This window comes from Daucus carota, chromosome 4 (assembly GCF_001625215.2).
Source record: "Daucus carota subsp. sativus chromosome 4, DH1 v3.0, whole genome shotgun sequence".
NCBI classification, from domain to species: Eukaryota; Viridiplantae; Streptophyta; class Magnoliopsida; order Apiales; family Apiaceae; genus Daucus; species Daucus carota.
This window is the reverse complement of record NC_030384.2, coordinates 36738390-36758184: the sequence shown is the minus strand read 5'-3', so window position 1 is coordinate 36758184 and position 19795 is coordinate 36738390. Positions and strand designations below refer to the sequence as shown.

Below are 19795 nucleotides of genomic sequence, written 5' to 3'. Positions count from 1 at the left end.
CCTGCTACATTTAATTCTCATTCCGTTCCCTTTTTTTTTAAGCCTACATACTTCTACAATAAACCCTATCTAGATTTTTTTTCTATCAAGAAAGTTAATCATCTAATCAAAAATCATGTAAACATAACTTCGGACGTTTAGACAATAAAGTTTAAATGAATGAGAAAAGGATATCCATAAATAAAGTTTAAATGAATCAGAAAAGAATACTCATAAAGAAAGTCACGTTAATGTGGTTAAGAAACAATTTTTTAAAATTACCACTTCGGAATATTAAATTTTTTTAAAGCTACACGTCAAATTTTTTATATAAAAATTTAAGATTTTGGGATGCAACAAAGTGAAATGATCTCTTTTAAAACTACTACCTCGTAATATTTAATTGGTACAAAAATATGTAAAATAAAAGAAAACACAGGTCAGCAACCCATCTCAAGAGACAAGCCCAACATAATTTGGGCCTGAGCATGGGAGGCCAACAACGTATCAAGAAGTATATCCTTGGGCCAGATATATCCTTGGTATCCACAGTACTGTGTCTGGATTTTGTTATTGTCGAAAGGTAAAAAGCTATCACTTCAACGATTGAGCTCAAAAATGTGCATCCACTAAATTGAATTATCCAAACCCTAGATATTCGAATATACAGGCAAAATTAGCTTCATCGTCAGTCTACTAAGGTAATTGTGCTTATTGCTCTTTCTGTTTCCCCGATTCTTTGTATCTATTATTGTATGTATCCACGAATTCGTGAAATTGAAATTCATACGGATCTTATATGTATATGCTTGCGCGTTGCTAGAGATCTTACTTTAGGTATCTTATCATTATCTGCTGCTTCTAATTCACAAATTCTTAGTCACTTTACTTCGACGAGGGACGATTGTAATTTATTTGGCTGTAGGTCATTTTGTTTATCGATAACTTTCGGTACATAATTTTACGGTAATTGATAAGCGGATTTGTCTTTTTTTCTTTTTTATACGTTTTAATATGATAGTTTGGTTTTATGGAGTAGAAGAGGATGTTATATTTATAATAGTTTTTGATAAAGGGGACAAGGTGTATTAACTAATTTGTTTTTTGTTGCAGTGTTATGTCATCTGTTTCGAGTCAACCGCAGTTCCGCTACACACAACCTCCGTCCAAGGTCCTGCATCTGAGGAATTTGCCATGGGAGTGCACTGAGGAGGAACTGATTGAACTTGGTAAACCATTTGGCAAAGTTGTCAACACCAAGTGTAATGTTGGAGCCAACCGAAACCAAGCTTTTATTGAATTTGTAAGCGTGCATCAGTTTTCTCATTTTCTTCTGTTTGGCCTAGTCACCTAGCCCCTTTTAATTGTATTAATGCTTGATAATATTTGTTGTTAACTAATTTGTGTACATGTTTCTTTTTGTTTTTGTTTAATAGGCTGAGTTAAATCAAGCTATAGCGATGATATCATATTTTGCTTCATCATCAGAAGCGGCTCAGGTCCGAGGGAAAACTGTCTACCTACAGTATTCCAATAGGCAAGAAATAGTGAACAACAAAACTACTGCAGATGTTGCTGGAAATGTGCTGTTAGTAACAATCGAGGGCAATGATGCACGGCTCGTCAGCATTGAGGTTTTACATGTGGTAAGTAGTAGTTGTGTTTTTTCTCATATGGTTACTGAGAGGTATGGTTCTCGATAAACGATCTGCTCGAAGATTTATGTGGTTAGGTTGTCACAAACCCGGCTTGTTTAAGCTTTTTTTATTGACATGAATGTAAATAAATCAGCAGGTTCATATGAAGGAATTTATCTTCGATGGCAGCTTATTGCATCGGGAGAAAGAGCGCATGTGTGTTTGTCTCTTTTCTCCTTTCCCTAACACTTGGCTCTTTCTTCATCATCTTCCTATCCCCTACCATTAGGCTTTCGGTTGCATCATTTTCCTCTTCTTTATTCTGCATGGTCTAGGCTAGTTATGGTACATGGGTCATAATATTCCGTAATGCAGTTTTAAGATTCAGTCTTGTTGGTGTTGTCTTTATCATGCAAGTTTATTGGAAAGAGTTTGGTTGGATGAAGACGACAGTTCATTGGAATGATCATTATGTCCTTGTTTGATTCCTTTTCACAGGGACATAACACTCAGTTATTTTATTACAGATCGAATACAGTACTTTAAAGTTATTATGAAGGTTAAAGATGTATTTATCCATGCTACTGATGTATTATACACACTGTAGATGATATGATGGTACTATACTACTGTGCATAGATAATAAGATATACATATTTTACTATGTTGATGTATTTGCATGGAAAAAATTATAGTATAAACTAGGAATTGAAGTAGCCAAAATAATAATAATTATTATGAAATGAAATACTTAAAATTAATTCATACCCATAAATTTACTGTTTCAGGTCTTCGGCTGTCTGCTGTCATTTAAGTTGTCAAACATATTTTTAAGTTATGAGCTTAGCGGATGAATTGTATTGCAGTCTTTTTGCGCCAGTTAACCCCTATTCGAACATTAACCATTATTATGTTCTGCCCTAATATGATTTGATCGAATTATATTTTAGGTTAGTGCTTCTTACTAACATGAGCAGTTGGAGACTTCCGATCTGCAGGAAGCTATTTTTGATAGCAAAGAAAAAGATGATCTTACTAACAATGTTATGCAAAATCTTTTAACAGCAGAAACATAAGAATATGATAGATCAAATAGGACATTTTTGCAGTAAGTTTAGGAAGGATTTTCTCCTACCTTCCAACAGCACAGCCTGTTCAGGAAAATTTAAGATCAACTTCTTATGTGGTGTCCTTGATTTTGTTGGGTGTGATAGAAATTAGAAGTAGCGGCACATTATTTTGCATGCAAGGCGTTGTACTATCATGAGCTGAATAATGTTCATGGCATGTCATCTAGAATATTATTGCTTACCAATAGTTTGTAAACATACTTTGCCCCTGTTTCGCTTATCTTATTTTTGAGAAATAATCACTTGTTTTTTAAAATAGTACGTGAATGTGTACTTTTTTAGGAAATAAGTTACTTGTATACACAAATATGGAATGTTGAACACTTATTAAATACTTATTACTAAAAATTATTGTGTAACTGTGATTTTTTCCTGAATTTGGTCCTTATTTGCATAAAAAAGACTGGCCAAACATGCCCCTTGTTTTGGATCAATATCTACAGCTTGTGAGATGTATTCTTACATTGACATGTTTAGTCTGCATGAGTTTATGCTATCCCTGCAGCTTGAAAGAATGATTGATTAAAAATTTTGTACGTCTATTTGAACTCTAAGATATTCATTAATAAATTTTTTTGGAAGTGAGAAAAATAATTACCAATATATTTTTTAATCTCAAGGTATTTACACAAACCAAAAGCATATAGGATATCAATTGTATGCATTATTTATATTATCTTATACCCGTCTGATGAATATATCTTTATTCTGTATAATAATTATTATAATATTAAATAATATATGTCCATTATTTGAAATATATCATTGAAACATGTCATTTAGACACTTTCAAATACCTTTCCCGAAGTTTTTACTTCAGCAATATAACTATATACTTCTTTTCAGATTTTTGTAATTGATTCTAAAAAGTATAATATTATATTATATAATTAACAGTTGCCAAGGTTAAGCTCAGAATTCTTCATACTATATAGGTGACAGTCTCCTAGTCAGTGTTCTATCTCTTATTTGTTTCTTATAATTGGAACATATACATAGTAGCAAAGGTTTGAATTAGACTCTATTATACTAAAAGCCAACGATGGCCAGATACCCTTTCTACTGGTTACTCTTAGAATATGTAGTACATAATTTGTATTTGTAATTTTTTAAATAAACAGCAAGAAGTTATAAATGAAAGACACAGAATCTTTCATATAGTTATAGTATATCAGTAAATCGGATTAATACGTACTTAACTGATACTTGTAATTTTGGGAAAAAGAAGTAAAAAACAATCAGTTAAATATACACTTTTTATGTAAATATTCAGACCAAATAGTACTGAAACAAAACTACATCAGTTAAATATATACTTTTTAGTAAATATTCACTTGTTAAATGATATTAAGTTAAATTTTGGTGCGGGAAAGTGGGCTGCAGTCCCCACTGGCCCTCACTTGCGTCTTCCTTTGCTTACCAGTTAATTATAATATTTCTACGTTCTAGTAATGTGAGGTGCTCAATAAGGCAATAACCACCTAGAGCTGTATGCTGTAGATATTAGATAAGAATTATATAAACACATCTAAACACCGTCCATGTGCAGTATATGTTAGTATTTCACCATGTACTACAAACACCCATACTTTATTATTAAAGCAAACAAGCATTAAATATGCTTGGTGTCTTTGATAAAAATGCTTTTGTTGTTGAAATCCTTTTCTTCCCTCTTCTATGTAGGTTTTTTCAGCTTTTGGGTTTGTGCATAAGATTACTACATTTGAGAAGACAGCTGGATTTCAGGTGTGTTTTGTCGCAAATCTAAATTGGTCTTGCTGTTGGTTCTTCCGTTTATGAAATAGCTTATTTTTATTCTATGCTAGGCACTTGTGCAATTTACTGATTCAGAAACTGCTTCCTCTGCGAAGGATGCCCTTGATGGTAGAAGCATTCCCAGGTAATGTTAATCTTGGGCCAATGATGCTTCTTGTAGTCTTGCATATCAGTTCATTTCTTTTCTACTACTCATGTCTAGTAACTCTAGTTTTACCGATGCTTTCATTTTGGGTAAGCAATTGTTGTCATGTAACATTGCCCTCTGAATTAACCAAAGACCGCCAAAGGTATCTCTTATTGATAGTTTTTCAGTACCAAAGGAACTTCGCTAAACAATCTAGTTATCAAGGAATGATTGCAGAATTATTTCATGCCTCCTGGCTTCTATGCAATATACAGAGTTTCAAATACCTAGTTTCATGAATTTAAAAGTCTGACATGCCACATGTTACATATATGTAAAAGATGGTTAACTCTTTTGCTGTATTTTATTTAGTAAAAACCAGCTCAACTCAGTATGCTGGTTTCACTGGTAATGATTGTTATATTGTTCATGTTTCTAATTATTTTCTCCCTTCCTAATTTTATGCGTGTCACTTGCTTTTAAGTTTAACATGCACTTCAAGACTTGGCAGGTGTAAGTGGTGGGACAGAGGAGGTATTAAATTAATGTGGCAGTATTGTAATGGCGTAATTCTAATTTGTCTGATGAACTGGATTTCTTATAAATGCATAATAGTTAATAGACGACTGATACCAGACAAGAAACTTGTGCTTTTTTTTTGGTAAGCTAGACTGAATGTCAAATGTTTAAATCTTTTATACAGGTATATGATTCTATATCTTTGGTTTTTACTGGGTCGCATTATCTTGTGTCCATGTTACAACTTGCAGTATTTTGTGTCTTGTAATATCCATTTTGATTCTTCATTTCTGAACAATAAACAGCTATCTGATTCCGGAGCTCTCTCCATGTTCCCTTAAGATTACGTATTCTGCTCATACTGATTTGAGTGTGAAATTTCAGAGCCATCGCAGCAGGTACTTTTTACTACAATAATTTACTTGCAAGTAGGGTTATTTACATGTAAAGAGTAAAAATGTGAGACTATTTATCATGTTTATGACACATCTTTTTGCTTCAGGGACTACACTAATCCCAGCCTTCCTGTCAATCCCTCGGCCATAGATGTTACTGGGCAGGTAAATACTGGCAAACGGCTTACTGTATCTATCAAGTAGGGGATTAGTGATCATGAGCTATGGCTCACTTGTCTTCATTTCTGTTCCACCTTAAGTAGCCTGTCTGCTTCACATGTTAATATCTGACATGTAAGACACTTCTCAGATACTATAATTTAAAAATGAAATTCAGTGTTCCATGAGAAGAATTAAGGAAAATCTTTCATGTAATTTTGTGAAGCGGGCAATTTTGACTGCTATTGTTTAAAGGTACAACACTTCTCTATCTAATCATATGATAGCCATTTTCTGTCAATGCAGATCAGTATGGGTCTTGATGGCAAAAGGCTAGAGCCTGAAAGCAATGTTCTTCTTGCTTCTATTGAAAACATGCCATATGAACTTACCTTGGATGTTTTGCATATGGTAACCAACTATTTTTGTGATAAATGAATAAGGCAGCACGGGCAGTATGGGTAACTATTTGTTTGGATCTTCTTATGTCATTGGATCATCTTCTCTTATTTCATTCATAGGTTTTCTCTACTTTTGGCACTGTTTTAAAGATTGCCATGTTCGACAAGAATGGAGGGATTCAAGCACTGGTTCAGTACCCTGGTAGGTGAAATTGAGAATTCAGTCAATTGTAGAATCTTTAAATAGTAAAATTAGATTGTAGTTGGTTAACTGTGCAGACAAGCTGAGGTGTAATTGACTACATAGATAATATTTGTAAGATGATTTCATAGCATAAGTAAGAGATGCGTGGTAATGAGAGTTCTTCAGATTAATACTAATAGGTAACAGACTGTTACTGGTATCTAATAAAACTATTACAGAATTCAGCGAGACAATAATTAATTGGAAACAGTTGTCTTCTATTGTTTTCGCTTTCCACCCCATTCAGTTTTAAAACTCTGGGGAGTGGAGTCCCTTCAAATGGCATGGACTTTTATTTGCTATCAGTTTGATACCTGGACGTACTGTTGCAATGGGTGAATTGTGGTTTTCTAGGGTTAGCTTGTTTATTAATTTAATGAGGAGTTAGGACCTTCTATGATGAAAAACTCTGTGTTTATTATGAAAGAAGACCATTTGTGGGGCTTCTAGAAGTTACGGGATGATGTCTGCTTTAACTACTAACAACTATAGATTGGTGGTGGAAAACTACTTGCATTAGATAATTGCTGCAATTAAAGTACCACTACCGCTTCTGTGTCATGTACCATCACACTTTTTTGTTGTGGCATATAATTTTTCATTCTAGGATTTTCATAAATGGTGTTTTTACAGATGTTCAAACAGCCGTAGTTGCCAAGCAAGCCTTGGAAGGACACTGTGTTTATGACGGGGGATATTGCAAGCTTCATATTTCATTTTCACGCCACACTGATTTAAGCATAAAGGTATAATTTTAACATCCACAACTTGTAAGCACACATCAGGATCACTTGTTATGTTCTGCCTGTGTACTTGATATAACTATTTGTATTCATTTCAGGTCAACAATAATAGAAGCAGAGATTATACAATCCCAAATGTTCCATTGTTGAGCACTCAACCCTCAATGTTAGCGCAACAATCACCATCATTGCTAGGTCCTGGTGGACCCCAGTACAATGCAACTCAATTTGCCCCAGTTCATGAAGGTCAAGCGATGCCCCAACCTCCGTCTGGTTGGAATTCAGGTGCCCCAGCTGGACCTCAGCCTATGCAGGGTCAAATGCATCCTCACCATTACATGCCTGCAAACATGCCTTCTGAATATGGGCATTCAGTGATGCACAACCCTAATAGTTTCCACCATGCTGGGCCATACCCTCATTATCCGCCTCAATAACAGATTTAATGCTCTCCTTTAAGAACCCTGCTGGCTGCTACAATTTGGGTGTTATCAAGACATGGTTGTAATCTGAAGTTTTCTATCAGTTTTTTTTCTTGGTTTATTATGAAATTGAAGATTTAGATTGTTCTTTTAATCAGAGTTCTTCCGGGATTGACTGATCAGAGTCTGAAAAGATAAGCTTTACAGGATTTTACTGGCATGTGTACCAGTGTTTTACAAGGCATGGTTATCAAAATTTATACAATCTCACCCCTTACTGGCTAGGTGGCAACCCACCCTAGCAGTGTGACGCAGACTTGCAATACATATTCAAGAATAAAAAAGTTATTCACAGTTCCACACTGCCCAAAAACAGTTCATTGTTTTACACGCTTTTAAGGTGAAAAATTATATTCCGACATTACTTTTACCCGGAGCACATGATAGTCAATACTCTCTTCGTTGACTTTTGACTAGTCAAATTGACTATACTTGGACTGAAATTTATAGATATTATATAATTGAAAAAAAATTAAAAAAAATTATCATCAAAAAATAAATCAAGTCTATTTTACTATGTTTTTTTTTATTTTTCAAAACAACAAATAAATATTTTTTAATAGTTAATTAAAAATTAGTCAATTTGACTCTTAGAAAAGCAAAAAGGATTTATAAATTAAGATGGTGGAAACAGTTTTGAAAATTAGCTTCTAATTTAAAATTTTGTTCTAGCTGTCCGCTTTTAAACCGGAAGAGTATCTATTCTTAAGAACAAAATTGATTACATGGTTCTTTTTTTTTCAGCTGGAAAATAGGCTGTCGACTAGAAAAAGTAGCTGGCAAGTGAATTATAACTTCTTTATCCCAAGTTACTAATGGTAGTTTAAAGGTGTAATCTACAAAAATACCTCCTAACTTCTTTATCTCGAGTTACTAATGGTAGTTTAAAGGTGTACTCTACAAAAATGCCCGTGGACTGTGGAGGTGATTAAACCCTAGTGCCTAGTTTGATCATTTTGTCGCCGTCCATTATTTAAGAATTATAAGAACACTTTGTGAGTTACGGGGTGAAGAAAAATAAAGAATTTATCAACATCTACTAGTATCAGTGTCTTGTATTGACTTTTTAATTTTATTTTTCATTTTATTAATATATGAAAATAAATTTTAATTTTTTTAATATATTATAATTATTTTGTGTTCAATATTTATTTTATTTTATTTACATATGTCAGGTACCAGGTCCTAATATATATATATATGAAAAATAAATATCAATGCCAAAGATAATAGGCTGAAATTCGGATGTCTAATGCTTCACATGTTCATAAACTACAGTATGGTATTATCTATACTTGCGAAGGATGCATTGGAGAACAATGATGCTGACTTGAAGAAAGTATCGAGAGAAAGAGAAAGAACTTTTCACTTGTATAGGGACAGAAAGATCATGGCAATTAGAATAAGGCACAAATCTCCCTCACAACTTATGCTGGAATTGCTAGCAGAAGCTTACATAGGCTTCAAAATAGTTAGCAAAATATGAGTTTCTGACACAATTCCACGCTGCAAAAGTTCTAAATCAAGACGCTAGTTTCCACTTTTCATAGCGTCAAAAATTTCAATTATATCTAATTATGATAACCTGTATACCCAAAAATTTAACTACTTGTGTATGCTCGAAATTCTTCACGTTCTACTAATCTTAATTCTTCACATGCTAAAAAACTCGAGATGATTAACTAGGATCCACCCCTTCTTTGCTAATCTTATAACATCTGTTCTCTTTCTTCAGCAAGCAGAGCACCTTTAGCTGTATCAACTACACCATTTCCCGAGGCACCTTGCGGTTGATCCTCAACGTTTACTTCTTCCTTCATAGCAGGCACCTTATCAATTTCTGGAAGCACTTGAAGAAGCTCCAGTGGCGTAGCTGCTGGATCCAGCTCCAGGTAGCCTTTCGGAGCATTTTCAGCTTCTTGGCCTGTAAGTGTGTAGTGTGGAACCTGATGAGAAAATCGGAACATCTCTTCATTTGGTATTTTCATCACCTTATCACTATCCCGATGTGGATGAAATACCGTCTTGAAGCCAGCAACTTTGACTAAAGGAGTTACAGACACACCTTGTTCTTCACTGTAGTCATCCTGCACTTCCACCATGTCATATTTGTGGATGACTTCATCAGGGGTAAGTTCATTCCAGTCACGAGACCAGTTCCTGTATAGAGCCCATATGTCTCCTTTTTTCGGAAGTATTTGTAGGACACCTCGTGCACCTTTCGTCCACTTGACCTTGTGTGAAAATGAATTTAAAGACTTGTTGATTTCATATTTCCCGACCCTGAAAACTCCACAGGTCTTGGAGAACCCACAACTAACCCACTCCAGTGGACCAAATTCATTGTTTGTTTTCGAATTGAGCCAACTTATTCTCATTTTGAATGGCTTCTTACAGATAACCTTGTGAATGAAAGCATAGAAGCGCGGCATGCCATCATCATCGTCATATGCAGCCCAAATTTGATTATCTCCGAAAGAGCTTTCTGTCCTATCTATATCAAAATCATGAAAATCAGGATCTGGAACATTCATTGCCGGAGCTATAGGGTCCTCCTTGGACTCGCCATCGACAGAAGTGCAATTGACATACTCTCTGGTTCCATCTTTGGCAAGGGAGTACTCACCAATCACACTCAATTTTTCATCAAACTTTATCCCATTCTTCAATTTTTCTTGCTTTCTTTGTTCAATCTTCCTTCTCTCTTCAGCCTTCCTAGCAGCATCAAAGGTCCATTCACTCAATTTACTCTTGACGTCCTTCAGGGCTTTTCCAATTAACATGTTCCGATTTTCAAGCGGCGTCAACTCCCTAGTTCCATTAGGCTTGTTAATAATGCCAAAAAACCCATGCAACCCAAAACGGTTTTGCAATCCGGATCCAGCACCATCTACTGCCCTTCTCTTAGATGGAAGTTCTACCCTGTAAAAAGTATCTTGTGACTCCTCTCTTGCTCTCTTTAATCTCTCATTTGCTTGCTGAACAACATTTGCAGATTTTGCAGCAATGGAGGGTTCACCTTTGCCTGTCCTACAGACATTGGAGGTACCAGAATGGAGATTTGAATGCTTATGTAAATTCGGAGCCGCTGACCCTCCTTGTCGAACATTTTGTGTTGATGTAATGTTTTTACCTGATTTACCATTGGGAGCTTGCTTGCTTATTTTCTGATGTGACTGCTCAGAATTTGCACTGGAAGACTGGGGAAGATTGTCGGGAGGTGCAATCTCTGCAGCCAGAAAAGCCTGATGACAATTGGGGCACAGGAGGGTGTTATTGAGGTATACCTTCAAATATTCATAATGCATCTTGCACTGGTTGCAAATAGTCCAAAATGTATCTGTTCGAAATACTGGTGGGGAAGCAGTCTTCTTATGAGATTTTGGTTTTAAATGAGGCGCTCTACTTGTTACATTATGGAAGCCATTTCCACTGGGAACTGCTGATGGCCTTCCTGACTGAGACGGAACTCTCTGTTGGAACCCATTTAAACTCCTCCTCTGGTTATAAGCTAACCTCTTTGCCTTGTCAGACAACAAACCCCAGGCTTCTGAGAGAAGCTTAAAGGCACCATCCGCACCGATTGTCTTATTTTTATCAGGGTGAAGTATAAGAGCCAACTTCCTATACTGTTTCTTTATTGTTTCATCGTCAGAAGAACAGGGTACACCTAATACTCCGTAGCAATCCATTTCCCCTCTAATTTTATTTTCTGCTGCAATATACACATCAAGTACCGTCAGCAACTGGGAAAGACCCTCAAGAGGAGGATAAAGATTTTGGGCCTTTAAGGCAAATTTCTTTGCACCAGCAAAATCCCTGTCCTCCAATTTCTTCTCGGCAATAATTTTTGCTCGACCCGCCTCATCTCTATTGCATTCCATAACTTTCAAAACCGATCGTCAGCCGATCGTCAGCTTAAGTAGACTTCGATCCTTTTCACCAGTACTTGCTATGGGCGGTAACAGCGGGACCTAAAACACGCAGATAACAGATTCTAGAAGTTAAATGTCTCACGCAGACCGAGTAATCATCTATTACCTGATTCAGACAGGAAATCAAAAACAATCGTCTCAAGAAAAAGCTTTTAAAGAGGTAACTGTTTTATGGGATTTGACCACTAAAATACGAAGCAAAACACTTAATTCTAGGCAGAATAACTTCTGTTGCAGCTAGCATTTTTATTTCTCCAAAGAGAGCTCAATATTTCATACCAGTTAGCATATGAACTGATTCTAACCTGAAATAGCATGAGAGAGATGATATGAACACATACCACTACTGTCTATCTTATTATCACGCAAAAACCTTAAGATTTTAAATGCAGATGCTTCTAAATCTAGCTTGAAATTAGAAAAAAATCACACAAAGCTCGCAATTTTAAATTAAAGTTCTCAGCTATTAATAAAAACTTTGGTATTACGAGAACTACAATAATCCTCCACAGATTATGTTTACATCCATCAATGCACCATCATCACCTCAAAGCACTACTCTGTCCGTAACAGATTCAAGTAATAAACAATACAAATGGATATAAAACCATCAAATATATAATAACAAGTCGACTAATTTCCGCTAACCAACAACAATTCAACGGACAACTCAAACCCTAAGATAATCCACACACAGTTTCACAACCTAATTAAAGATCTAAACCAAAATTCAGGTAACAGAGGAGCAACTAACAGTCAAATTTCATCATGCAAATTCGCACATTTAGTCTTCTATTGCAAAAATGAAACCCTAGATTCAGTCACAAAATGCATTGTAGGCGTAAAATGAATGAGAAAATACAAGTAAATTTAAAATTAAACAAATACCTGTAGCGAATATATCTGAATCACCATACAAGCTGGAGCTGCAATTGAAGTGTCTGTATTTCCCCCCAGATTGAAAATCAAAAGAAAGACTTAATTTTGGTCAAACCCCACCGTGGAGATCTTATGAACAATATTTCGGAAAATAAAATGGGATTGATATGACAAATTAAAGGGCAGGCAAGCATGGGTTTCATATATATACTCTTCCTCCTGCCCTTTATCGTTAAACTTAACTATAGTTAAAATCTAACTTTGTCCGGTTAGTTTTTTACTTTATTTTATTAGGAAAATGTCCATAATATCATAATTTAAAGTTGAAATGTCCCAAATATCACAGTTTCAAAATATATCATGAATATTACGAGTGTGAGATCGTCTTGCATCAATAGGAAAATATTAAACGCAATTTCATGTTGCGTTTTACCATTTTTTTTTTTTAGAAAAATAATTTTGATAATCTTATATAAAAATGCGTTTTGCAACAAAACCACAACTTAAAATAATATTTTGTACTCAAAAAATCAATTTAAGTAGTCTTTTGAACTTTAAAAAAATAAAAAAAATACCTAGGATAAAGTAGCTTTTTGCACTCAAAACACAACTTAGAAGTTAGAATAGCATTTTGAAAAACACAATTTTAAATAGCATATTTCAACTTTTAAAAAAATAATAAAAAATTACTTGAAATGCTATAAAATTTGATGTTTTGTATGAGCATAATTTACAATTGTGTTTTAAAGTGATATTTAGGGTCATTTTTATGAAATCTGATATCTAGACGTTATTTATTAAAATTATGACATACAGGAATGTTTTAATTTGAAATAGTGAGATCATATACTCGCAAACGGGAGTTCAACTAAAAAGAATTTGATTCAAATCATAAAGGTGTCGATTCTAAACGAAATATTTGAAATCATAAATTTAATTACAATGAGATTTGCTTCGATAGTTCATAAACAAATTTGTTAATATGTATATAAGAATAATTCATGAACAAGTTCACAAAAATATTTAATTATTAAATTTGTAAACAAACAAAATTATTTTATTCGTCAGGAGTTTATAAATAATTTGATCAATTAAACTTGTATATATATCTCCGTCCAGACATTGACATCATCCCACCTCATGAATCACATTACTCTATTATAATTTATAAATTTAATTTGATTGTTATTTGAGCATGACTGTATTGAGATAAGAAGTAGTTCTCTAATACTTGCATGTAGTGGTGGCCAAACGGGCGGTCCGGATCGGGCCGGGCTGAATTTTTATCGGGCCGGGTTATAGGAACATGATTCGTAACCGGCCCGTTTGATTAGGCGGGCCGGTCCGGTTCCGGGCCGAATTCGTCCGAATCAGCTCGTGAACCGATTCGCGGGTTCACGAGTTGAAACGGTTCATTTTTATTTTTTTTTTAAATTTTTTGTTTTATATTTAAGTTCATTTAATCAATTATTTTTTAAAAATAAATTCATTATTTTAGTAAATAAAAGAAGTCAAAAAAAAATCGAGACAGGACAAACATTCAGCGTCAGCCTTAAACTGCGAATCATTCGCGATTCGCGAATCGATTCGTGATTCGCGAATCAGAATTGATCCGCGAATCACGAATCGATTCGCGAATGATTCGCGTCTTTTCTCGGATTAGTTTTAGTTCAGTTATCTTATATTACCATATTTTTTAATTAAAATAAAATAAAATAAAATAAAAGAGGTTGGTACCTCGTATAAATTTTATTAATTAAAATATATTTTACAATTAATTTGAGAGGACTCCTCTCTAAAAAAACGGAACAAACTACATCGATACATAAAAAAAAACTACACTAGACAAATTTTAAAATTAGAAAACTAAATTAATCTAATTCATTTATTCATTTATGAACCGTTCGTTCGGTTCGTTGAACCGTTGAACAGCTCGTTGACTCGCGGTTCATTCGTTCGATTCGTTCGTTTGAACCGCGGGTCGTTCGCATTGTCACCAACTCGTTAATTCGCGGGCCGGTTCCGGTTTCTGATATTAGGATTCGTATTCGCTTCGTGAAATATAACGAGTCGGTCCGGGCCGAATCAAGCCCGTCCCGAATCGAATTTTGACGAATTTTTTGCCGGGTCGGTTCCGAACGATCGGTTCAAAACCGCTCGATTGGCCACCTAAGTTGCATGTATTGTATCTTATATTTATGTAATCTCTAATTTTTTACTGTTTTTTTGGTCATTTGCATAAGTTATATCTCATGACCACGTTTTTTTTTATATAACACATCAATGTCTAATTAATAATGTCATAGTTTTTATAGAACACAAATTATAGATATATTATTTTCAATGCAAAACATGTGTGTGCTCCGTAAATGTTATTTTTCTAAACGGATATTATTTTTGGTATTATGTTTTAATCTATAAAACATATGTATTTTGGATAATAGACACCATGAAATTTTCATAATAAAATATGTTTAGTGGAGTTCTTCATATGTAACATATGTGGGTGTAACTTGGGATAATTGCTTATTATTCTCCGGAGAGGACCAAAGGTTCACTTCTATCAATACAGAGATACTGCACAGCATCGTCTTGACGTGTTATCATCATGGTCTATAACTACGTCAAATTCGAGAGAGGTGGGTATGAGCTGATGTAATCATGATCTGACATTTTATAAGTGGACAAAGTTTTCTCGTTTGTTGAAGTCAAAAATAACAGGACTAGGCCGAGTTAATAATCGGACATAACCTTTTAAGGGAAGAGAGTAAATTTTAAAATAAAAGTGATACTGGTCATTGTCTACTGTAAATCCTCTACTTTGGCCGCATAATTGAGTTATAAAAGTCATTTTCAAGTTGTACATTGAGAGTACTGCACTTTGTTGTAAGCCATTTTCAAGCTGCTTTACCAATGATTAAAACAAAATTTTGCGAGTGTAACTAATATTAACAAGAAAGTGTGATTATTTTTCTTCAATGGTTCCTTCCAGTTTGAGTGCATGGTGAATTTTAATATCGTTGAGAGCGTGTAGAGAGATTTCACACTTGTCAAGGTTCACGCAGATATCATATCATACTCACGATAAAGTTCACAACACTTATGCTTATGAATATATACTTCGTCGCAGTCATTTATTATATTACTTTAAGGAAAATATAAACAAAAATGAACAAAACTTTAAGGAAAAAAGAGAAAATTTATCATTTATTTTATTACTGTACCTGCTAATAAATTTGCTGAGCCTCGCTAATTATTCTCATGCCCTATCTTGGAAATGAATCCTGAAAAATAAGAAATAATAAAAATAATTTAATTAAGCCTGCGCGGTTCTCTTTCCGGATCCTTCCCATACTCATGCTACTTTCACGTCACTTGTATCCAAACGCTGTCGTTCCTTGAAGAGATTAAATACTAGTATATCTTTCGAGGCTTCCCCCCTTTCTTCCATTCGTGAGTCGTGAAAGTGAACCACAACAATAGCATTCAGAGATGGCTCAACCAGAACAACACCACAATTCCGAGGTGGCTGAACCACAACAACGGAGCTGGTGCGTAGTCACAGGAGGAAGAGGCTTCGCGGCGCGACATCTGGTCGAAATGCTGATCCGTTGTGACACGTTCTGTGTTCGTATCGCTGATTTAGGTCCTAAAATCAATCTCGATCCCTCTGAAGAATCTGGTGCCCTAGCTCAAGCTTTACAATCAGGCCGTGCTTCTTATGTCTCCGCTGATCTTCGCGATAAATCGCAAGTGCTCAAAGGTCTTTTTTACCCCTTAATTTTGTTTAATTTAATTTTTTTGATGTTGGATTGATGTGCGTATAATGTTGAAATGTGATCAGGATTGTTAGATTGTGTTTTATCGGTTTAGGGTTTAGGGTTTATCGGTATGCCTGTGACACGTGATTGAAAAAATATGATTTCTGCGGAAAGTTTGAGTTAATTTATCACTTATTCTTGACTGATAGGCACTGTTTCGGTTGGCTTAAAGTTGTATATTAGACATATGTTATACATGTTACCATGATAAGTAGCTAGTAGCTGATCACGTAGGTGTTGCTTGCACAGTATATTTCACAAATGTAGCTGATATTCATATATGTGTATGATTTCGAGTCATAAGGATTTATGTAATGAGACACGAGTATATGTATGATATGGGATCATAAGATTACATGTTTAAGTTTGTGACCTGACTTCGTATCATGTGCGGGCTGATAACGAATTAAGAATATGCACTGGCTGATACTTCTATCTGTTAAATCGTTTTAAGTCCTAAGCATTAGGAGATCCTCTGCTGTCTCAATATGGTGTGATAATATCTTTCACATGCTGATATAGTTTTTATTAATTGGTTAATATAGTAGCCTACAAACTATATTAAGATCACATGAGGCGGACACTGCTAAACTGCTTATCGACCTATTGCTCCTTAAGTAAGCACACTACAAATTATTCATTTAATAAACTACTGTTGCTGAGAATTACCTCAGGATAGTTTTCCAAGGGAATCTAGAAAAACGACACCATGTTGTATTATCAAGTAAGCAATTCAAACTGAAAACATGTTAACATACTAAAATAATAAAATAAAGTATGCTACATCACTAAGTTGATATTTTCAGTGGAATAATAATATTTCAAACTTTTCTAAAATTAAAATTTGTTTATTGAGAAATTATAAAAATGTTATAAATATTAAACTTACTCTCATACTCTGAAATGATATATAATTTTTTTTGGTTAAATTGGATGAACCACTTCTCATATCTTTTAAATTGTTTTTATATACTTTAGTATATTTTATCCCCATGTCAATAGCATAGAATATAAAAATAATTTTAATATTAATCTTTTAGTTATAAAATGAATAATAATTAATATTAAAACATATTAAATAGAATTCTACTTTGTGGACTTAACATCATGTATCTATGTTTTTTGAAAAATAAATCGCAAAAATCAGTCTGAATATTTGATACTCCCTCCGTCCCTTTTTAGTTGTCATATTTGGTTTTGTGCCGGTCAAATTGACTAAAATTTGACTGTAATTTATTAATAATTTATCAATTGATAAAATATAAAAAATATATCATCGGAAATAACTTTTAATCTACTTTAAGATGTAATTTTTAGTTTTTTAATACAATGAGTGAGTGACTTATAATATTTGGTCAAAACTTAGTCAATTTGACCAACAAAAATAGAAATGTGACAACTAAAAAGGGACGGAGGGAGTATATTATACTTCATTTTATTAGTGATGTATTAATATTTGTTATGATTTTACATGAGAGTTCACTTAGCAATACATCCTCAATTTTGTTATACGGAATTTACTTAAGGTAATCTTCAGAACAATATTCTCATCAATATATAGTAGTTTTAGGGATATTCTCTATGGTACGACCGTACAATTGGATTTTGTCAATGATATATCACATTTTTAACTTCTATCTGCGGTGACCCACCCTATAAATTTGGTTTTTCACATGTAATATCCTTATGTTAAATAAAATGTTGTAGATTTGATTTCAGACCGTAAAACAAATTGAGCATTTGAATTCTTTGTAAAAAATACATGAAATAGACTCTTAAATCATGTGAACCTGAGTGAAGATGAGTGAGATATAAATGATCAAAGTTCAATCATGAAGTTTGAATGTTTCTCACTCATCTTAACTCCGTTTACATGCTTCAAAAGTCTCTTTCATGTATTTTTTTTTAAAAAAATCAAATATACAATTTGTTTTACGGTTTTAAATCAAATCTATTACTTTTACATAACATGAGGGTAATTACATGTGGAAAATCAAATGTACATGATAGAAGCAAAAAAATGTGATGATACCATTGACAAAAGCCAATTGTATAGTGATACCATAGAGAATATCCGTACCTTTTATTTTGTGGTTGTCAGTTTCAAGTTCTAATCTATCTTGTCCATTTTTTCCGTGGTTGAGTGACAACCAAAGTTCCCTTTTATGCTTGTTAAATATGGGATATAGTATATGTGCACAACTTTTTTCACAAAGTCATGTTCAGTGTGCAAAACCCATTGCTGCTACTGGATCATATATATATATGTAATTTTCAAATATAACTCTCTTATGTCTTTTTACATTTATTTTACACAAAATACACGATATTATGCCCTTACAGATTCACTTTAATTATTATCATTGAAGTTCCATATTATTGGTACAAAGACCAAGTTGTGGTATGTGATTAAATAATTTCTAACATCCACACTAGCAATATATTATTATGTTACTCTGCATCGGATACCAAGTGTCAGAAACAACACATTTCCGATGGTCATACTTGAAAAATCTGAAAATTATGGACACATGGACACTGTCTAATTTTTGGACATGGGGACATTGCATAATATATTCATAAAAAAGCATGTTAAGTAGATACCTTAACAAAAAGTAACAATCAAATTCAGGTTGAACATGATATCTAAAGAACTTTACAAATTAAGGATCTTCTCTACTTGTTTTTTATTTATATTTGTTTCTTTCTTCTCATTTTTTTGGGTTTGCATTTTATGTTCAACTCATATGTGGTTGGTCGAAGTGTCCGTATTTCAGTCGTATGAGTTTCCATATGCATGACACGGGTGTGGCTACCTAAACAGAAGAGTCGGAATGACATTTTTATTATATTACAACATGCACTGTAGCACAATATATCACAAAATGTTCACCATACCTCATTAGATCAATCTAAACTATTTAAAAGTCAATTTGCTAGATGTGCATCACTTATTACACCTTTTTAAAAGTAGAATCTAGTTATTTAAAGCTTTAAAATTGTTTAGGGGGTGAACTAAGAGTCTCTTGAAAAGGGTCAACATCTATGTTGCCAAGAAAAATGCCAACATCTATGTGGCATATATATCTTGGGTCCCAAGACCAAGAGAGGTTGCCAACTTTTGGCACCCCTCAAAATGTGGTTAAAGCTATATCCTATACATATGTTCAAAAGGCATATTTTAACATACCTATTATATGCTCTTTGATATTCTATCATAAATAAATATGTGGGAACTGGGGGCCATATAGGCAACTTTTGGAGTTGCCAAGTATTAAAGCTTTTTTCTGTAAAGTTGCCAAAAAATTGATATGGTTGAGAGAAAAATTGACAAAAATAATATTTGTAATGATTTGTCAATGCTCGGCATCCCTAGAGAATGCTTGAATTGGAGTTGCTATAAACTATAAAAGACTTCATCTTTGTCTAAAATTTACTTGATTGAGCTTAGAATACATTGTCTTCCCATGTAGTCTGTTCTCACATGATCTGAATCTATTTGCAGCTTGTGAAGGTGCTGAGGTTGTGTTCCATATGGCTGCTCCAGATTCTTCCATTAATAACCACA

At 34.0% G+C, this 19795-nt stretch overlaps 3 protein-coding genes across 4 annotated transcripts in view; 2 read left to right on the top strand and 1 right to left on the bottom strand.

Moving 5' to 3' along the window:
• Positions 1 to 523: 523 nt before the first annotated feature.
• Positions 524 to 7686, top strand: LOC108218424 (polypyrimidine tract-binding protein homolog 2). Its single transcript, XM_017391352.2, has 11 exons — positions 524 to 680; positions 1093 to 1282; positions 1416 to 1625; positions 4430 to 4492; positions 4573 to 4646; positions 5474 to 5566; positions 5671 to 5728; positions 6029 to 6133; positions 6244 to 6325; positions 7001 to 7113; positions 7209 to 7686. The coding sequence occupies exons 2-11, from the start codon at positions 1097 to 1099 to the stop codon at positions 7545 to 7547; spliced, it is 1323 nt and encodes a 440-aa protein (XP_017246841.1). The 5' UTR covers positions 524 to 680; positions 1093 to 1096; the 3' UTR covers positions 7548 to 7686.
• A 1496-nt stretch (positions 7687 to 9182) lies between these two features.
• LOC108215835 (uncharacterized) lies at positions 9183 to 12593 on the bottom strand. 2 transcript variants are annotated; one of them, XM_017388425.2, is made up of 2 exons: positions 12416 to 12593; positions 9183 to 11633 (listed from the first exon to the last, which is right to left on the bottom strand). In XM_017388425.2, exon 2 carries the CDS (start codon positions 11474 to 11476, stop codon positions 9302 to 9304), a length of 2175 nt encoding a protein of 724 aa, XP_017243914.1. In that variant the 5' UTR covers positions 11477 to 11633; positions 12416 to 12593; the 3' UTR covers positions 9183 to 9301. The 2 variants fall into 2 exon arrangements, with proteins under 2 accessions (XP_017243914.1, XP_017243913.1); XM_017388424.2 differs by having other exon boundaries at positions 9183 to 11566.
• A 3165-nt stretch (positions 12594 to 15758) lies between these two features.
• LOC108217750 (3beta-hydroxysteroid-dehydrogenase/decarboxylase) overlaps positions 15759 to 19795 on the top strand; it is a 5050-nt gene continuing 1013 nt past the window's right edge. Inside the window, exons 1-2 of the mRNA XM_064092193.1 lie at positions 15759 to 16169; positions 19733 to 19795. The exon at positions 19733 to 19795 is cut by the window's right edge and continues 27 nt beyond it. Coding sequence (XP_063948263.1) covers positions 15899 to 16169; positions 19733 to 19795 — 334 coding nt within the window. The 5' untranslated portion in view covers positions 15759 to 15898. The remainder of the gene's footprint in view (positions 16170 to 19732) is intronic.

What these genes read in the sequence shown, in the direction of transcription:
- LOC108218424 (XM_017391352.2), top strand. Translation starts at nt 1,097, where the DNA reads ATGTCATCTGTTTCGAGTCAACCGCAGTTCCGCTACACACAACCTCCG. An exon ending in GATGGTAGAAGCATTCCCAG is followed by an intron (nt 4,647 to 5,473) that starts GTAATGTTAATC and finishes AACAATAAACAG; the next exon opens with CTATCTGATTCCGGAGCTCT. An exon ending in TTTCAGAGCCATCGCAGCAG is followed by an intron (nt 5,567 to 5,670) that starts GTACTTTTTACT and finishes TTTTTGCTTCAG; the next exon opens with GGACTACACTAATCCCAGCC.
- LOC108215835 (XM_017388425.2), bottom strand. Translation starts at nt 11,476, where the DNA reads ATGGAATGCAATAGAGATGAGGCGGGTCGAGCAAAAATTATTGCCGAG.